This window comes from Gymnoscopelus microlampas (genome assembly GCF_963454915.1).
Source record: "Gymnoscopelus microlampas genome assembly, chromosome: 2".
In the NCBI taxonomy this organism is placed as follows: Eukaryota; Metazoa; Chordata; class Actinopteri; order Myctophiformes; family Myctophidae; genus Gymnoscopelus; species Gymnoscopelus microlampas.
The window spans coordinates 34,744,703-34,766,655 of record NC_139939.1 but is presented as its reverse complement, the minus strand read 5'-3'; the positions used below and the strand labels follow the sequence as shown (position 1 = coordinate 34,766,655).

At 43.3% G+C, this 21,953-nt stretch overlaps 1 protein-coding gene across 1 annotated transcript in view; it reads right to left on the bottom strand.

Moving 5' to 3' along the window:
• pkd1a (polycystic kidney disease 1a) overlaps positions 1-21,953 on the bottom strand; it is a 136,910-nt gene that overhangs the window by 97,637 nt on the left and 17,320 nt on the right. Inside the window, exons 2-9 of the mRNA XM_084084611.1 lie at positions 13,621-13,692; positions 13,253-13,321; positions 10,930-11,001; positions 9,414-9,577; positions 5,749-5,999; positions 4,048-4,308; positions 3,353-3,521; positions 196-373 (exon numbers count right to left, since the gene is read on the bottom strand). Coding sequence (XP_083940737.1) covers positions 196-373; positions 3,353-3,521; positions 4,048-4,308; positions 5,749-5,999; positions 9,414-9,577; positions 10,930-11,001; positions 13,253-13,321; positions 13,621-13,692 — 1,236 coding nt within the window. The remainder of the gene's footprint in view (positions 1-195; positions 374-3,352; positions 3,522-4,047; positions 4,309-5,748; positions 6,000-9,413; positions 9,578-10,929; positions 11,002-13,252; positions 13,322-13,620; positions 13,693-21,953) is intronic.

The window sequence follows — 21,953 nt, the reverse complement described above, 5'->3', positions numbered from 1 at the left end:
TTGCTCAAGGACACTTCGACACTAACTCTAGGGGAGCGCCCCAGCCCGGGATCGAACTGGGAACCTTGCGGTTTTCCAGCTCACACTACCCGGCCACTCTACCCCTGAGCCACTGCCGCCCCATGGACATACACACACATGCACATACACACACGCACATGCCCCCCCCCCTCTGAAACATATAAACACACTCACTGTGTGACTTTGCTTGCCAGCAGGTTCCGAAGCGTGTCTGTTCTGACTGTTGCCAGGTCCCCACCACGGTCGGAACACTGGCGCCGAGCCTCTCTCCAGCCAAACTCCCCCGGAACGATTTGGAAGCAGCGGGAAGACTCTGGGTGAGGGACACCCTCACTGGGACAGTAAGGAGACGCTGGCAGGGGACAGACACACTCCGATTATTTCACATTTAAAACATTGAAGGTGCATTGCAGAATTATAAGGCCGTTAAAATTGCAATTATTGACTGAATTTATTGCTAATGTATCTGTCTCGTACATACTGTCAGTGTACAAAAAGCTAGGACAAACATTGCAATCTGCCATCTGCAACCCATTAAACTCTATCAACAAAGCCAATAGTGGGATGACAAGATGCTATGTTTATATCCAGTGTTCTGAATACTGTCTCGTGGCCCGATGGTATTATTTGGGGTTTATGTTTATATGCACCTATTTACCAATGTGTGCGAAATATAAATACTGTAAACACGACTTCTCCCTGAATGTTGCTCTCCAGCTGGCAACATAATGTACAGTAGTCATGACAACAGAAAGATGTCTGTACAATTGGCTCTACACAACAAACCAGTTTCGGAAATTTAAAAGAGAGAAAAACAGAAACATAAAAAACAGGTGGAGAGGGCAGACAGAGCAGCTGAACTTAGAGATAATATTAGGTGGAACGGAGGAGAAGTTGATAAACTCAGGCTGGAAAAAAAGAGAACAAGGGAGATTGGGAGAAGATAAATGAAGAAGGGGAAAGGTGGTAAAGTTTTTTTGGCTTATTACCCAAAGCGGCTGGTAGATTTTAAAAACTAACAGCCAGACATATCTTTTACCGGCCAAAAATGATAAATTAGCTTAAGTGGCCACACCACTTTGAACTTTAGTTAGAAACACTAACAGACAACAGAAGCCAATCCATAACAATTTCAGTTAGTTGGAAAGAAATTGGGCCGCTTCCTTACTTCCTTCTTGCCAATTACACAAATTAAGGCTCTGTTTCATTTAGTGTAGCAAAGTGGTTCTCAAACCTTTTAATTTCAAGGACCCTCATATCTCAGAGAGTGTACAAATGGAACCATATGGACCCGTAAGGGATAACGTTTTTTGGCTTACTACCCAAAGCTGCTGGTAGATTTTAAAAACTACCAACCAGATATATCTTTTACCGGACAAAATATGAATAAGCCATAAATAAAATTGTCATTGTCATTCTAGAACTCCTCTCTCTGCGTCTTTATTATTACATAATAGGTAAACATTGACTAGTCGTCTACTAGTAGGTCAAATTTGTCAACTAGTAAAAATCAGTAGTCATGAATGGACCCGTAAGGGTCCATTTGGTTCCATTTGGTTTGTACACTCTCAGAGATATAAGGGTCCTTGGCATTTGTACACTCTCAGAGTTACACGCATGTAAGGGAACCTCAGGGAACCATGGGGGTACCAAGACCACACTTTGACACCCACTGGTGTAGCAGAGTGAGCCAACATGCACAATAGCAGCACCCTGACTCTGTTTGACCAGAATGGAACAGAGCCTTCATTAGTATCATTGGTAACACCTGTGAAGGAAGTAAGGCAGAGGCCCAATTTCTTTCCAATATGGCTGCTGTGCATAGAGCCTATTCACCAGACAGTCAAAGAGGAAATCTACACACCGCGGTTGGCTGGTGTTCATTGTGTTCCCTGGGTGTCAGACAAGTACAGATGATGAAACATGAAGAAAAGGGGAAGAGCAGAGAACAAGGTGATTAAAGTTCTCAAGCAGTGAGGTATGACGGGCTTTGACCTTTAGCCATGAAACCCAGTTCCATTCCTGCATTTTTTTCAAATGTGTGAAAAACTGATTGGCCAATAAGAAAATCCCATCGGGCTCTGGGTGCAACACACACACACGCACACGCACACGCGCACACGCGCACACGCGCACACGCACACACGCACACACGCACACACACACACACACACACACACACACACACACACACACACACACACACACATACGGCCACCCACGCATGCAATGAGACATTTCTTGTCTTCCATGTTCCAAATGTATCCTTAATGTGGAGTTAGTTTTGCTCCCTTGCCTAGTGCGGAAAGGTGATAACGTTTTTTGGCTTACTACCCAAAGTGGCTGGTAGATTTTAAAAACTACCATCCAGATATATCTTTTACTGGCCAAAATTATAAATAAGCCATAAATAAAATGTAATAATATGCTAGAACTCCTCTCTCTGCGTCTTTATTATTACATAATAGATAAACATTGACTAGTCGACTACTAGTAGGTCGAATTTGGCAACTAGTAAAAATCAGTAGTCGTGAATGGCCTAGCACACACGCACACACCTGCCCTCCATGTTCTTTCCTTCCTCTTGTATTTACAGAACCACAAGGACAAGAAGAAAAACCGCATGATGGACAGATGACAGAAAGACAAAGGCTGAACAACAAAGAAAAATCAGCAGAGAGAAAAAACAGCTTTACTGGTTCTTGTCTGAGAGTCTGAGAGAGACTAGAAGGACACATTTTTACATTTCAGAGTGAAAAGAGCTCTTTTTGCCTGCGGGAGTGAGAGAGTGTTGCTATTCAAGTTTCCATCCAAATGTTGAGCAAATTTTAAGTGAATTTGCGAAATGTCGACAAAAGTCAATGCTAATCAATGGATTTCCATCAGCTACTTTTGTGTGAGACTAGAAACTTGCATGAGATCCAACACACTCTTTTTATTATTTGTATTTCCTTTTTTATTGTTGTGAAAGTCACATCATTGTTGTATTTTAGGGTACAATGACATATAGCCAAGATTAACTCAATAATTGATGTAAGTTCAGTAACGTTTTAACGTAAGCCGTGTACAGTAAGACTGGGCAATTAACCGAAAATATATCGAAACCAATATTTAGAACCAGACAGTAACTGACTTAATCTTGCTCATGTGGGTTAATCAAATAACCGAGAAGCAGGTTTTGAGCTTGCAGATCTACTATTTTCACACACACAAAAAAAGAGGAAATGTTCATTAATCGTAATCGGTGAAAAAGTTGATTTGAAGTCATATTGCCCAGCCCTAGTGTATAGAAAGACACTGACATGTATTGATGTTGATATGCCAGGTATACCTTTAGCGGTCTGGACTCCATCCTTGGTAATGGTCCAGTCTACAGCCACGCCTAGGGATCCCCAACTGGACAGATTCAATTTTAGGCTCTGATTGGCTACTGCCAGAAGAGGACAGAACAGCTCCAGCTTGGGCGGCATGGCAACTGTCACCTCCCCTCGCACAGACACCTGCATGCACGCACGCACACGCACACGCACACGCACACACACACACACACACACACACACACACACACACACACACACACACACAGAGAAACACATAGCTATGAACAACAAAGCTGTGTTGTTTTCATTGTGTTAATTGAACATCCTATCCTGTGTATTAGTATAGTGCTTCTCAAACATTTTCATGTCAAGTAATGATGTATTTGGCCACGGACCGCCATCTGAAAATATGTTGTGCCAGGGACTACCATAAGTAAACATTTGTGTTAACATTTTTTACAATTATTCTTTTTCACGTTTTTTCAAGATTTCTTGAAAATAGTATATCTACAGTACAAGCTCGCAAAGTGTCTCGATGCAACGGATTGAGTGTGGCTATTTTCAAATAGAAAATGTATATACGGAAAAGGTATATATTATCTCATTTTGCTGAGGAACCCCTGGAACACCCTCAAGGACCCCTGGGGGTCCCCAGGCCCCACTTTGTGAACCACTGTATTAGTAGTAAACATCACGTCTCTCTCACCTCCTTGTTCCCAGCCCAGGCTGTAACGCTGACGGTATACTGCCCAGGGAGGCCATACTTGTGTGTTGCGGTGGTGTCTTCTGTCTCTGTGGTGTTGACCCGCGACGAAAGGTCACCAAAGTCCCAGGACAGCGTTACCGGTGTGACATTGGAAGAGGCAGCGAGGCGGGCAGGGTCGTGGACGCTTAAAAGTGGGAGGCGTTTCAGCGACACAGAGAAGTCCACTGCAAACACATCAGGGGCCACAGTCCACCCACATTCCTGTTTCCGCCAATCAGAGGGATGAGGAAATATTATAATAAGAAAGTGGGATTATATATAGACCAAATCATCATGACATCACCACAACCAAAAATGTATTTCCGGGTAGATAACGCCGGCAGCGTCGCATTGAAGCAGTATTATTCATTGACCTTATACCTGGAAGAACAGGCACACTTACGGTTTTGTTATTGGGTATTAAAAATATAATTTTGTTCAAAATATCCACAGGTTGACAAACTACACATAGGAAATGTTCTGGACACTTAATTTTATACAGACTAGAAATCCATAGACATTCTACCAGGAAATACCGCTCTAAACGTTTGTTTACAAACATTCTGATCTGGTCTAATGCAAAATTGATCAAAGCAATGAGGAAGAAATCTTACAAACAGCCTGACAGCACTTCGGTTGGGTCAAATTGTTTGACCCAATTGGTTAAACCACTTTCTTTCAATCTATTTTGTAACTTTCATTTTATTTTCAATTGACCAAAAACTAACAAATCAAGCTGTACCCATTTGATGTCTTTTTTCCTTCTTTTTTATTTCATTCAGTGCAGACTGCTGATGCACAGTTCTTATTGAAAGAACAGTTCATTCAGCAGTAGGGGTAGGAGGAAGACGTTCAACCCACTTCAGCAAGTGGGTTAGGCGTAACAGTAGTTCTCATTTAGAATGACAGAAAAGGTAAGACCAGGAAAATAAAATAGATAGTTTTCTGTATATTCAAAAATTGCACAGGGTATACAAAGATGACCGGTACCAATAATCAAAATATTGAAAATGTGCTATGGCCAAATAGGCCATATTTAATATTTAAAGACGGGGTGCCGTGATTTTCAGTGTTTTTTCCCCCCCTAAAACATAATCATCAGGTATTATGGTTATACTAGGAGGAAGATTTTTTTCAAAAAAGTGTACAGAAAGTTTAAAATTATGTTTTTATGTGGACACGCCTCCAGTTCATTAAGTATACCTGGTTCTCACCTTAGCACCTCCTCCACCACCTTCGCACCACCCACCTGTCCTAGTCCCTCCTCCTCTGCCCACACCTGTTGTGTTATGATAATGAGGGGGAGGGTATGTTTTTACTATGTCACTAAAGCGCTGTTTTTCTATTGGCACGTTTGACCGTCAAGGTTTCAGCCTCCAGGAAGAAACTCAAAATAGTCAGAGAAGACATAAAACACCATAAAAACACCACCAGGGGGCTTAATGAAGTTCTATCAACCTCATAGACACATGAAAAACAGAAAACGTGCAAAACCATGGCACCACCTCTTTAAGTGGAAATAGACGATTTACGGCGAAAATGTTGTTTTATTTAAAATATAAAAAATATATTAATATTTATCAACATGGAAACGATTATGATGATTATGACAAGGATAATTGCGATCACCTCAAATAATTGCAAACAGGCGATTCATCCTACCTTCATGACGTGGGGTTCGGTGCAGGCGGCCGAGCACTGCGATTCGCTGATGAAGTTGGGTTCGGAGTTGGTGCTGCAGAGGCACTCGCGCGACTCCCCCAGGCCCCCGTAACGATGCGAGGCAGCGAAGCACACGCTGTTGCACTGCTCCCGTGAGAAGTTCCCTTGAGTGGAGGAGGAGAAGATGACCAGTTCACTACGTCCACTTCCCCCACTGCTGCTGTCCTCCAGGCAGGCTGCGTAGTTCAGACCTGAAGGAAGGGAGGGAGAGATGGGGAAAAAGAATAGGAGAAGTTGCACAGATGAGTCTAGATCAGTGGTAATTCAGAGACCCCCATAACTCTGAGAGTGTACGAACCAAACCCGTAGGGGTCCATTTGCAGTGGTGCAGTGCTCTTTGAACGCAGTACCACGGAGTGTGCACGTGCATACCCAGAGTGCGTCTACCTCTCGTATCGATCAAAAACAACCATTCACACCTCTTACCAAAGCTTACAAAAGCTGCCGAGTGTCAACAGCGTTAATTAACATAGGAATGACCCTGGCTGGATGAATATCAATGGTCCGTTGTGTGACCTGCTACCAGTACTGTAGGTGTAGGCATAGCCAACTCAGATGTTCTGAAGCAGTCCAAAGAGAACGTTTGGATAACAGTGGCTGATGGATTCATGAACTCAATTACAGAGCGGACGTCTGCAAGGTAAATGCATATGACAACACTAAAGTATCCCCATTATGAAAGTAAATAGAATAAAATTCGATATATATTGGGGGTTATTACACGGCTTGGTTGAATGATTGATTCTGATTGGTCAATCACTGAATTCAGCAGTGTGTTATTTCTGGATATAGACCGCTGAGCTCAATAACAGACCTCCGTCTAAATAATCAAAGGCTCAGAGCACCTGCTGTGCTGTTTGATTTTGTTCCGTATCCAACAGGACAGCCATGTAAACAAACGCACAATGTCATTTACAGCTAAACATTGCTCTCAAGAATGTTTTTGAAAACATTTGAAGCAAGAAAAAGACAATGCAGTAACCGAAAAAGTATTCTATTTGATCAACATTTCCTGTTGTTTTCCGAGGCGACGCGTTGCATTAGACGGACGGCAGCACATGGCATAAATTAATGGAGTACTTTCGTTACCGTAAGCAATGAAATACTTTGTTTTGTTGTTACTTTTGAGTCAATTTATTCATTTATTTATTAGTAGCCGTGTAATCGGCGGGATAATCGACGGCGAGCCGGTCATTGTTGAGAAATAAACTCCTTCAGGGTTTATTTCTCAACAACCTACATGTGGCTGCAATTCGGAACTGGCCCCTGTAAAAGTCAAAACCTAGCCCCCCCCCCCTCGAACTGTTTACTGTACATATGTTTTGTTTTTCTATCATTTAATGTCACTATGAATTGAGTACAAAGGACCCCAATGGAAACAAGCTTTCTTGGGTTTTTAAATTCCTATTAGTTGACCTTGTATTGAACTGTACGTTCATGTGCTTTTTTCTGTAAACTTCTAATACGCTATTCAATCAAACAAAAACTCAATTTGACCGGCTCGCAGTCAATTAACCCTTGCTTAATACATAGGCCTACTACATATTAAAGACGTATATTGTACCTTTGTTAAATTCAAATCAAAATCAGTTTATAAGTCCATCACATTTAAGAAAAAAAATATAAAAAACCTAATAGGCATAGTGTGGAAAAAAGCTTGAAATGAAATATTGACTGTTAAGCACAGTCTGTCATTGCGCACAGTTTCACAAGTTCACAAGGTATCGCAGCATGACGCATTGTGAGCTTGTAGAACTGCTATTTTTCAGTGATCAACACCGGCGAGCAAATTAGTATAAATTAAGATCATTATGTTAAATATTCATTAAATAGGAATGACTTCATAATGCCTTCTTAAACAGTATACATCTATATATTGTTGTGAGGAGGTGGGGTGGTCCTTGAGGATTGTATGAAATGATCCAGCCAGAGCTCTAAATAGGTTGAGAACCACTAGATCAGGGGTGTCGAACTCATTTTGGGGTCCGGGCCACATTGGTCAAATGGTGACTTGATGTGGGCAGAAACCAGTTGCGGACGCGCATGTGCGCTCACACGCATTCAGTTATACAGCATTGTTTTTCAGTCTGTTGTCTCAGTCACTGCTACTAACTACAGTATATCACCTTTAAAAACATGTTATTATGAAGAAGAATAGCTACTTTAATTATTGACATTAAAAACAAAATGCAATTTGTAAGGAGCATTTAATCCAGAAACGCATGTGTCTTTAAAAAAAAAAAAAATATATATATATATATATATATATATATATATATATACATATATATATATAGACATAAAACATTTAGAGAACCACATATTATAGCAGGATTTAGAAGACATTTGTGAGACTTGCACAAATTTCCATGATTTTTCAAAAATAGCAGATCTACAAGCTCATAGTGTGGCACTCAGTGCTGCACTATGAGCTTGTATATCTGCTATTTTTTAATAGCTAAATGAATCTTAAAATGACAGATGCTTTCCCAGATTGAATGTTAAATAGCTCTGAGCTCAAGAGAGAGAGATGAGACACACACACACACACACACACACACACACATACACACACACACACACAGACACAGACAGACAGACAGACAGAGAACATGTCCGTGCTAGGCTGACTTCTGCGTGAGGATCAAAGAGTATAGCCATTACTACTCGACTAGCAGTTGAATAGAATGTTAACGAGCCAATCAGCCAGAACATTCCACAGCTGTGAAGAGACAATAGCGGGCCATCAGAGGTACTCGCTGCAGCAAGTGGTGGAGGAGCTGCTTGGACGCAATTTAAAGTGCGACTCTATGTCTGTTACATGTAGTATCAATTTACTATTTTTAAAAGTATTTTGCGGGCCGCCATGGACCTTTCCGCGGGCCGCAAAACGCCCGCGGCCCGCCAGTTTGACAACCCTGCACTAGATTGAACAGCAAAGTCCTCTCCACACCACTACACCAGGAGAAGCTCCATTTTCAAAATAATTTCCATCGCCATTTGGTGAGTTTTATCCAGCTTTCATGAACTAAATTACAGAGAGGACGTCTGCAAGATAAATGCATTTGACAACACTAAAGAATCCCCATTATGCAAGTAAAGATTTCTAATTTAAATAGCTAAGCATAGAATGCAGGTACTTTTGAGAGACCAGAGGTTCGTAGCACACTTACATCGCACCGCAGATCCAAACGATATTCCCTTAATATATGGAGACCTCTGCATCTGTCAGTCCTTGACCCTTTTATGCCCATATATGGAGATCCCTGATGTCATCAGTATATGCCCATATATGGGCATGCCCCCTTTTGTGCCCATATATGCACCTGATGCCAGGCAACACATTGAGGTTAGACAACACATTCCATATTTGGGCGTAGCTGCATTGGGATACTCCTTATATGGTTATGGCTGAGTCATAGTGACATGAGCGTGATGATGTGGACCGCCCGCCCGCCCGCCGGCCAGTCCTCCCATTAGTCAATTTTAATATAGGATACAATAGTAACATTATATAACTAACCAGGAGCTTTGACATTTTCCCAAATATGTATGCGTGTGACTCTGTGTCTGCACACGTGTGTGTGTGTATGTGCTCATCATACCACAGGTGAGCAGGCTGACATTGAGCAGCGGCTGGTGGCGGAGGTCTGGTGGGTGGTGGCAAAGCATGACCTCCGGGCGTCGAACCCGCACCCCTTTCTCCTGCAGCCAGCTGACCAGCCGGAACAACTTACAGTCACACTCATAGGGGTTACTGCTCAGATCACTGTAGGATAGCAGAGAGAGAGAGAGGTATGAGAGAGGAGACAGGGGATGAGGGGAAAATACTTTGATGGTGTTAGTCCATGAGCCAGACAACATTTAATTATCGAAAGAGTGGGCAAAACCATACCTATATTAAATTGTTTATAGGGTCAATATAAGTAAATAAATATATGATAACCTTTCCACAGGAGCAGCTTTTTCATATTTATCACACATTTTGTTATTTTCCCCAAAAATAGTTATCATAATGAAACTTCCCCAGTTGATTACTTACATGAAGACAATGATTTATCGTATTACAAGTTTTCTGAAATTGTATATTTAAATATGCAAATTAGGCATCTGGAAAATATGCCCGAATTTGCATAACTTTCCAGAGTCAACATTCATATTTCATTTTGTTAAGATGTTGGAGTCAAAGGTTTTTAAAGAGGGAATATTCAATATCTGGCTCCATTTTCGGGCTCTGGCTCATGGACTAAATGCCTAATTTGCATATTTAGATATACAATTTCAGAAAACTTGTAATACGATAAATCATTGTCTTCATGTAAGTAATCAACTGGGGAAGTTTCATTATGATAACTATTTTTAAAATGTTGTCATTTTTTCACCTGTCATGTACGTATGGGGAAAATAACAAAAGGTGTGATAAATATGAGGGGGGCTGGGAGAGAAGGTGGGAGAATAGAAACGTGGGAGGTATGGGAGAGGACTGAAGACGGGAGGTCAGGAGGGTGCAGAGGGGAAGGAGGTAGGACCAAGAACGGGCAGGGTTGAGTGAGAGAAGAGAGAGAGAGAGAGAGTTACATGAGAGGGGAGGAAAAAGGTGGAAGGAGATAGAAGTTTGGCTGTGATTGCACACCGTTCATCTCCAGGTCTATTTCTGCATGACTCTACTTCACTCCACTCAATTACAGAGTGCACAGAGAATACACTCCGTTCACATGAAAGGAGTAATTACTACTCGCTGAAACCCACACCATGCAGAAATAGAGCTTAATGCTGCTTGTGTGGAGGCGAACGAACGATGTGGAAATGTGCTTACTTTGCATGCTTGATTGTTTTGTGTGTGTGTGTGTGTGTGTGTGTGTGTGTGTGTGTGTGTGTGTGTGTGTGTGTGTGTGTGTGTGTGTGTGTTTGTGTGTGTGTGTGTGTGTGTGTGTGTGTGTGTACTTGTGTGTACTGTACAGTACATGGACGTGTACGCGCAAAAGGAGGGCCTGGTAATTAAAAGAAAAAAGGGCTGAATTATCAAGACTAACAATGATCTCATACAGTGTGTGGGGGAAAGAGATGTGGGAAACAAACAGAGAGAGAGGGGGGGGGGGGTGATAGCCTGCATTCACTTACATTTGGGTTAAGTTGCACAGGTTGTCGCATATTCTCTCTTCTATGGTGGTGATTTGATTGTTGCTCAGATCTCTGTTAGAATACAAAACAAATTGTCAACAATCATTTCACTGAATATTCTTTCCTCCAGTTTCTTTGTACCTGATATTGTTTTTTTTGCTTGGCTGAACAAAATGTAATAATAACAAAGATTTTACAATCAAATTTCAGGCAGCTGTCTATTTGATTTTGGTGTGTGTCTCCTGGACCGTAGTCGTCATCACTAGATTAAATTGTCCATCAGAATGTTGATCAGAAGTAGAAAGTCAAAGGGTGGTGGCACGCTCCAGACTGAATCGTGAAATGCTGAACGTACTGAAAGAAAGGGGCTTCACAATAGAGCCCAACCAATGCCAGATTTTTGGGTTTGATGCCGATCCTGATTTTTATTTTACTACTTAAGCCCTATTCAAAGATAAAAAAGGAGATCTGCAGGTGTGACATTAAATAGGTTTTAACCCCCAAAAATTATGTAATGTAAAAAAGCTTCCGCACACCTAGATTAAAAGTATAAAAGCATGTGTGTAGGCAAAGAGCAGCGGGCAACATCAACAATAAAAGAAGGAACCCGCACACTTCCAACTTGCACGGTACAAGAGAAAAGTTTTAATATCGAAGCAACATTTTGGTCATCTGGAAGATGCCTTCTGTTTGCGAGACCATTAAACATTAACATTTAGTATGAGGATAAAATGTTTTTCATTACTAATGCAAACATAAAACATTGTCTGGTTTCATTTTGATTCAAGGGATGCACTCATAATTTTCCAGAACCAATTGACACTATCAAAAAAAAGAAAAGAAAAAGAACAAACTTTACAATTAAAAAGTTGAAGGAAAGGACATCACAAAATAAATAGCTGACTGGCTGAGTGAGCAGAGGCTGATGGGAACCCCACCACGCAGCCAAAAGCATCACGTCGCTGTCGTGTGGAAAACTTGTACGTCCAAAACTGTTATTTTTTCTGAAAATAAATAAATGACATGTGTTGAGTGTGTTCCAATGGATTCATAGTTAATACTTAGTCACAAGCTCTTGTTAATCACTTTCACTTAACAAAAATTAGCAAAACGTGTTGTTGTAGATTGGCTATTTTTGCTACTTTTGTGTACTTTTTGTGTAGCAAGGGCATTAAATTAGGAGAAAACCTAATTGAAATAATGAGATACAAGGTTTCTGCCCGACAGCAACGATCAGACATTTCCACCTCAAACCCTTCTGTTCCTCCCCTCTCTTTCCTTCCTTGTGCTTTGTTTCCACTCCCCCCCTCCCCCCCTCCCCCAACTCCTACAGTTTAATTCTCTCTCTCTGGTCTATCCAGTAGGCTACATAATGGGGCCGTTGTGTGGTGGGTTTGGAAAGAGCTGATGGAAACCACTACTCCAGAGTCCTCTCTCATCACACACACACACACACACACACACACACACACACACACACACACACACACACACACACACACACACACACACACACACACACACACACACACACACACACACACACACACACACACTCTCTCTCATCACACACACTCTCTCTCTCTCTCTCTCTCTCTCTCTCTCTCTCTCTCTCTCTCTCTCTCTCTCTCTCTCTCACACACACACACACAGTACACGTGCAAAACACCCACACAGAGGGGGAGAGGGAGAAGGTATTGGATGGAGTAACAGAGGGAGAGACTAGAGAGAGATGGAGGAAGGGATGGGGGGAGGAGATGGAGGGATAGATGGAGGAAGGTATGGGGGGGGGTCAACAGCAGCGGAACAGTGGGAGCCTGGAGCAGTAAGCTGTAATTGAACTTAATAGCCCTGTGATTGGTGTGTGTGTGTGTGTGTGTGTGTGTGTGTGTGTGTGTGTGTGTGTGTGTGTGTGTGTGTGTGTGTGTGTGTGTGTGTGTGTGTGTGTGTGTGTGTGTGTGTGTGTGTGTGTGTGTGTGTGTGTGTGTGTGTGTGTCTGTGAATAAGTATGTGAATAAGTATGTCCCTCTGTGTGTGTCCGCATCTGCGTATCTGTCTGTCTCGCTGTGTGTTTCTGTATATGCATGCGTGCACGGCACGGCACGCTTGTGTGTGTGCATGTGTGTGTGTATACATGTGTGTTCTGCAGTATAACCAGTGTACTCCTGGGATTTCTGCTCACTTTAATCTAGACTAAACGAAATGAAACGTCTGTTTTCCCTTCACTGCCTGCACCTCCTCTCCTCTCCTCTCCTCTCCTCTCCCATCTTTCCTGTTCTCCTCTCCTCTCCTCTGCTCCATGTGCTGGTTCTGATGTACTTACAGGATGGATAGTGGTCCACAACAGAACACCCCTCTAGGAAGAACATTGATCCTGTTCCCCTGCAGATATCTGAAATCAATTACATTAGATTAATAGATGGGTTAGATTATTAGATTAATGGAACAGACAGACAGACAGACAGACAGACAGACAGACAGACAGACAGACAGACAGACAGACAGACAGACAGACAGACAGACAGACAGACAGACAGACAAGGTAGCACCTCAGTGAAAATATGGTATCTATCAACATCTATCAAAACAGCACACCTGCCAGCTATCCACCCCCCCACACCCACATTCATAGGACACACACTAATTCCAAAACACAAACACACACACATACGCGACACTGTGTATACTCACAGCTCTCGCAGGCCAGTGAGGCGGTCAAGCAGGCTGGTATCCAGGGAAGAGATGTGGTTTTTGGAGAGATCTCTGCAGAGGAAACCAACACCACACACACACACACACACACACACACACACACACACACACACACACACACACACACACACACACACACACACACACACACACACACACACACAGATGGTTAGAAGCATAATTCAACATACTAAACACTCACAGATCACACTTAAATATATTTTGTAGTCTTTAACATACAGTAGAAATCAAATAAAGACTGCACAACTGCACACATGGAAAATATGAGAACCTTCATTTCAATACATTATTTCAATACAATGTACAATGTAGTGCTTTGTTTTGGCTGGCAATTAATATAATAATATGAAGTAAGCATACTGTAGCTACTGTACCTGCTGTTATCATGTAAAATACCAAATGGCAGCCCAGCAATGAACCATAGAATTGTATGAATTATTACAGTGGATTTCTCATGTGAAATAAATCCCCTTTGTGGCAGATTGGTAAAGCCTACTTTAAACTTTTCCATATAACCATACCACTCACCAAACAAAAATGATTTTCAACCAAAAAAATGCATGAATGAATGTCAGGACATTGTGACTTCATTCAGGAAGAATACTGCCTTCATCATTTCTGGAAAATAGCTTTGATCCAGTATAAGCAAAAACTACATCCAACTAACCCACCTACTTAAACTCCCATTCGTACAAATGAGTAGCAATCATGAGCAGCTGAACGCAGCATGGCACCTGTATGGGTATTTGGGCATGTTGAGTTGAACCTGTGCATATGCATTGCAGGGTTTTCCGGTGGGGTTATTTGGAATATATTTTCAATAGTAATTTAACGCAGTGTTACTGAGGAAATGGTTCCCTGCAGTCTGTGCACATACAGTCTGTGTTTTGCCATCCGCCTGACACATGTGGCAAGGCTGGCATCTCAAATGACTTGAATGTGGAATGATCGTTTTTACGAATGATAAATACATAATCATTCATGGATGGTACTGTAGCTTCAGACGCAAAAGGCTAGTAAATCGTACCAAGAAACCCAGTGATCTCATAGAATTATCTCTTAATCACAATTTTAGTACTAATATAGAACATGCACGCACAATGCATGTGGTATGTTTTTAATAATGTAATTTGTTATTATTACTACATTTGAGACAGGCAGAACTGAGGCAGCCTAGTTCCTTCCTAACTGTCTTAGGACCCCGTGGTGTAGTGCGCCAACAAAAGTAGCAGATCTACAAGCTCACAACGCATCTCGCAGTGGGACACAATGTGAGCTTATAAATCGACTATTTTAGTTGCGCAACAACGCCACGCAACTAACAGGAGGGATAATATGCACACAGTAAGCTAAATGAGTCCCTATGGAACTGCATGGGATGTTCCACCACCCTAAACCCCCCCCCCCCCCCCCCCCCCCACCACACCCCTGCTATCTGCGCCCCTGCTGTACATTCACTCACCCACACATGCGCCTAAACATGCAAATGCACGTTTGAAAGATTTGGTTTATACTAGCTCCCGCTGCGTATCAGATGCCATCTAACATGTTGCAGGAATATTAACCCACAAACATACGGGTGCACATGCACATGCACACGCATGCAAACACTTATTATCTACAAGGGATGGGACTGTGTTGTACCTGCTAATTTGGCACAATTAGGAGGACACACCACACAGAGCAGAAGAGCGTAACAGCAGAGAGGATGGCTCTAATGGAATGCGAAAGATGATGTTTTCAAAGAGACACGCACGCACGCACGCACGCACGCACGCACGCACGCACGCACGCACGCACGCACGCACGCCACACACACACACACACACACACACACACACACACACACACACACACGCACACAGACACACGCACACACACACAAATATACTGTACACACATAAACATACCAACTCATCACCAATACACGTCATAAGTATTAAACTGAGAGCAGAGAGGACGTGAGTGGATCCTGGGAAGAAGCCAAAGATCAGAGAAAATTAGAAGGAGAGAGAGAGAGAGGAGGGAAAGAGAGAGAGCGACTGAAAGCGAGAGAGAGAGAGGGGGAAAGGGAGAGAGACAGGGACATGCATGATTGCTATATTACAGTTAGCTTACAGTTTGTGTTCATAGGTTCCCATTTGATCCTGATGCTTTGGCAAATGTAAGAAATGTATGTCTAGCTTCTTGAATTGAACTGAACAGAATACAAATGAAACTAGAAAAAGTGCTCCTCGGAGCACAGGTCTCCGCCAGGTCAGGTAGGTTATTGTGGCCTCCTGGTGGCGCTATAATATGCCACTGTGAAAAGGGTGCCATTTCTTCTTAGGCCTTGCACGGCAATCGGACACTGCATTCATGATTTGAGGCATTTTGTTCAAAAAATTTGTTTTGCTAAATTAGACCTGCTGGTGGCGCTATAACAGGCAAATATTAAAAGGGTAGCATTTGTTCCTCAACATAGTGTGAATGTGCGTGCAAAGTCTGACCACAATCGGACGCTGCGTTCATAATTTGCGGCATTTTGTTGAAAACGGGCCACACCTGCAAACTTAAGATGTGAATTTTAGCCAATCGGGATGGAATATGAAAAATTAAACAGATCCGCCTTGATCACATGACTATAGAGATCATGTGTACTGATTTGCGTGAAATTTGGATAAAATCGGAAGAAGTAATGTAAAGAAATATGTTTTACATAAGTCTGCCTCCTGGTGGCGCTATAAAAGGCAGATGTGAAAAATGCAGGTCAAAGGTTTTTCCTTGACCTCTAGGGAGTGCACATACAAAGTTTTACACAGATCGGTGCAGTTATAGGTGAAAACACAAAGCAGCCTGTTGTAGCGCCACCATGAGGCTGATTTCAAAATTCTCAAGTGGCAGTTCTTCCTCGGCCTAGTGAGAATGTGCGTGCAAAATTTCACGGAAATTGCATGCTGTGTTCATGATTTGAGGCATTTTGTTCAAAACGGAGCAGTCCTGCAAACTTTGGAAGCCATTTTTAGCCAATCCAGATGGAATATGAGAAATCTGAAAAAAGTTGTTTGGTTTAATGACTATAGAGATACTGTGTACCGATTTGTGTGACGTTTGGACACATTTTGTAGGAGTACTGTCATAAAATGTGTTTTAGCAAAAGCGGCCTCCTGGTGGCGCTATAACAAGCCCATGTATGTGAAAATTGGGGCAGAGGGTCTGAATTGGCATCCAGGGAGTGTGTGTGCACAGTTTGGCTGCGATCAAGCCAACGGTGGCAGAGATTAGCTGTCCACAGACGGACGGACAGACAGACAGACGGACAGACGGACGGACGGACGGACGGAGGGTAAAACATACTCTCTCGCCATGCCTTCGGCCTGGCGGAGACAATGAGAGAGAGAGACAGACAGACAGACAGACAGACAGACAGACAGACAGACAGACAGACAGACAGACAATGAGAGGGAGAGAGACAGAGAGAGAGATACAGAGCGTTGAAGACATGACAGTCAAAGGAAATGCATGGAGTGTATGACACAGTATGTGAGGCACCATGATCTTTTGTGTACTGTTTACACTATGGCTGTGCTGTGTGGCACTGTTTCCCAAACACTGGTTCTGGACCTATTGTGGGTCGCAGAATTAGAGGCAGCCATAGCTGAGTGGTTAGTGTACCAGATACGTTTCCAGACCAGGCCAGCAAAGTGTCGATGTGTGTCCCTGAGCAAAGTGATTGCTCACCCCCAAAATGACTTTTTTTCTATCGATTACACACCCCATGGAGGCTTGAATTCATGGATATCTTTTTGTTTTTGTCGCATTCCTAAACCAATAATTTGATGACCGGCGGCGGCACCGGTAGGTGCTAATGTCTCTGGTACCAGAGACATTAGCATCTTTCCACTGGTCATCAAATTATTGGCTTAGGAATGCGACAAAAACAAAACAATCTCCATGAATTCAAGCCTCCATGGGGTGTGTAATTGATAGAAATTTGTTTTTGGGTGAACTATCCCTTTAACCTGTAATTGCTCCCCAAGCGCCGCACAGTGGCTGCTCACTGCTCCTAGTGATTGTAGGACGGGTAAAATGCAGAGAACAAATTTCATGTATGTGCAAATATATAGTGACAAATAACAAATTGCATTACAGTAGACTCATTTTTATGAGTCACGTCTAAATATATATATTTCTTTACTACATTTTTCAGTAATGTAAAATAAATGTCAATCATTTATTCAAAAGAATTTCAGACATTTTCAAAAACATCTAGAAAATTCCATAAATAAAACAATTGAAGAAGTAGTGAAAATAGCACATCTCGAGCTAAAAAGTTTGGCAACCACTGATCAGTTCGGTATGTAATGTTCTCTATAGCAGCAGAACCCAGACAGGGGGAATGTCTGTTTGGGTATATATGGGAATGTAATCCTTCCCCTCTCTCTCCTGTTCCTCTCCCCCTCTCTCTCTCTCTCTCTCTCTCTCTCTCTCTCTCTCTCTCTCTCCCTCTCCCGCTCTGTATATGTGTGTTCATGTGCTTTGCCTGCATATGTGTGTGTGTGTGTGTGTGTGTGTGTGTGTGTGTGTGTGTGTGTGTGTGTGTGTGTGTGTGTGTGTGTGTGTGTGTGTGTGTGTGTGTGTGTGTGTGTGTGTGTGTGTGTGACGCCCATTCCCAAAAGGAAACATCTGTACATTCCAGACGCACTGTGTAAGAAAGAGAGAGAGAGAGAGAGAGAGAGAGAGAGAGAGAGAGAGAGAGAGAGAGAGAGAGAGAGAGAGAGAGAGAGAGAGAGAGGGGGGGGGGGGGGAGTACAGACAGTTCAGGCTGCTCTGGTAAAGTCATCATTAAGGCAGGATGCAATCAGCTCTTCCTCCCATAGGTTCATCACAGACGCCTCACCCTACTTATGTAACACAGGTGTGTGTGTGTGTGTGTGTGTGTGTGTGTGTGTGTGTGTGTGTGTGTGTGTGTGTGTGTGTGTGTGTGTGTGTGTGTGTGTGTGTGTGTGTGTGCGCGCGCGCGTGCATGTGTGTGTGCGTGTGCATGCACATGCGTAACATGACTATAATGTGACCTTCACCATGTCTATTAGCAATGGGCTTCTGTTCTCTCAGCTACCTCTGGACACATATGGTTCTGCTTTACACTCATACAGTACACAAACATATAAACACACACACACACACACACACACACACACACACACACACACACACACACACACACACACACACACACACACACACACACACACACGCACACAAAGTAGAGGTAGAGGCACCTACACACATGTATATACAACTGCACGCGCGCGAGTGCGCGCGTACACACACACACACACACACACACACACACACACACACACACACACACACACACACACACACACACACACACACACACACACACACACACACACACACACACACACACAGTACACATATGGTTCTGTTTTACTAACGGTGTGGCCAATGATCTAACCAGTCCTTATAAGGCCTGTCTGGTGCCACTTATTCTAGGCAAGGGGATGAGATAAAACACACACACGCACACACACACACACACACACACACACACACACACACACACACACACACACACACACACACACACACACACACACACACACACACACACACACACTGTGCTGGGGTGATGGGAAATACTGTAAGAGTGTGTGCAGGAACTGCAGTGAGACAAATGACAAGGGACAGAGAGGGACAAACAGAGAGAGAGAGAGAGAGAGAGAGAGGGAGAGGGAGAGGGAGAGAGAGAGAGAGAGAGAGAGAGAGAGAGAGAGAGAGAGAGAGAGAGAGGGAGAGAGAGAGAGAGAGATAGAGATAAGTCTGATTTCTACCATGTCTCCCTCAGACAACCTATTACTGTGAGCTCAGTTATGACTGAGGTTTTACTTAAAACAGTCCAACGTAACACAAAGGGACAGGACACGAGAGGCCATCCTCCCGGGCATGTCGGGCCCATTGGAAATAGTGACATACATGGTCAAATCCTGAGAGTGTACAAACGGACCCGTAAACACTTGATTTTACGGCGCAAGCCCGTTCGTTGGTTGCACAGACTGGAGCCTCTCGGCGGTACGGCCCGTGGTCACTTGGTTGTCCAAACCGCCGCGAGAGACGGGCCAGTGCTCCACTAACCCACTAAACACAGACTGCTCTGCGGTTGCTTTCATCCCTTCATCATCCCACTCTGCCTCCCTCCCTCCCTCCCTCCCTCTCTCTCTCTACACTGTAAAACCCTGAGTGTTCATTTAACTCGGACAGTGTACAAATGTAACCAAATGGACCCATGAGGGTTCATCAACACTTCTCTGAGTCACTCACAAGTGGATAAAAGAACACTGAGGATTTTACTGTGTGTGTGTGTGTGTGTGTGTGTGTGTGTGAGAGCGAAAGTAGGAAGTAGATGACTGAAGACCTGGGACTGAGCAGCCGCACAAGGCCAGCTCGGCAGAACAATCGACCCATTGTGGACAGCCCATACGCTGGGTAACTGCCCTGGTTCTCCCCCCTCCAGGGTTCCATCCTGACACAGCTCCAGGTGAACAGCTCCAGCTAACCTGCTCCACCACACAAGCCCAAAACGGGATGCCTGGCTGAGTATGGCCGCGGGCGGACCCTGAGAGGAGCTCGCTCCTCTGATGGGACATTTATTGGGTACTTTCCCCACCACGGGGAGAGAGGTAGCATGTAATGGAAGAAGGGGATTGGTCTGAAAATCTCTTCATTTTGCTTCACATTCTCCCTGGGTGGGTCATAAACACACACACACTCGCTCTCTTTTTTCCTCTCCTCTCCTCTTTAGAACATTCTGTCCATTTTTCCAGCTGCTGCTGCCTGGGTTGTCTGCTGTCCAGCTGGCGAGCCGAGGGCAGCTGTGTGCAGCGGTTTAACACTCACACACGAATGCACATGTGTACACACACGTGTATGTACTGTATGTACTGTATACGTGCAGATGGGTGACAAATTCAAGGAAAAGCCTGAATAAGTGATTGGAGACACATAACGAATGTATCTGCTTCCATACAGGTGTACTATCCAATCAAGCAATTAATATCCAAACATGCTCTGTAGCATGTATAAAAATGCTGAACAGGCCTGACCTAGATGATAAGAGAACATATATCTAATTGACTATGAAAGAGTGTGTTATATTTGGGGCACAAATGGCAGACACAAAGACGGCTCAACTGGCTAGTGTTTCAAAAGGAACAGTGACTGAAGAGACAACTGCATTTTGGTCTATGGGAAAGACATCAGTAGCTAGAAATTGTGGTCGAAAACTCACATTCGATGTCTATGATGCTCATGTATTAGTATGATGAGGACGGTTTCATCAGTACGCCAAATTAGGGAATATGTTTTTGTGAGAATGGTGTTCCATCCCTTCAGTAGAGTTCAAGAGACTTGTAGAATCCATTCCAAGGTGTACTGAGGCGGTTCTGGTGGCTTGTGGTGGCAATATGCTTATTTCCTTTGTCACCCACCTATACTGTACATGATACAGGTATGCGCATGTCTGCATGATGACATACGTGCTAATGTATGCACTTGCACGCATACACATGCCGTAAAAATGTCTTCGATACAAGGCCCAAAAATCCAATAACAGCACACGTAGCTCACTCTGGTTAAGCAGCAATGTCAACACTTTGAAAGGGAGACTGAATCCCATTTATCCTTACTTAATCTACGGGACCCAAAATATATGCCTCCACTGGACGCACTTTGCATGCATTTAACAGACACTCTTAGCCAAAAAGACTTATAAGAAGGGCAACTGTAGAATAGTTTTCAATTTCAACATGACCAAGCAGACAGTAGCAGCCAGTGCGAAGCTGTAACCATAGTGCTTAGACAATGCCTCTGAGGATTAGATAAGGACAAGAAAAGAGGTACTGTAGAAGGATTTCTTTTCAGATCTCCAATAGATCTGAAAGACCAAGGTTTCTAATTATGATGCTCTAAAAAGACACTTTAATCTGTCTGGTTAGCCTAATTGGCAGAAGCACCTTGGAGGACAAGCCGTGGCATATTTCACTCTCCCATGTCTCGCCTGAACAAAGAGGACAGACATGTATTGAAGACAGAGCGCTGAAATTCTCACACACATGCACACAAGTCCTTTTCGCATGTAATTGCAGAGAAGCAAATTTAATTATCACTCTTGCCAATGACTCTCTCTTTGGGTGAGGGTGAGGTGGAAGTTTATGAGGGTGAGGAGAGGGGAGAGCCTAGCACACGTGCACGCTGTCCTGCTCTCTCTCGCAGTCTCTCTCTCACTAGCA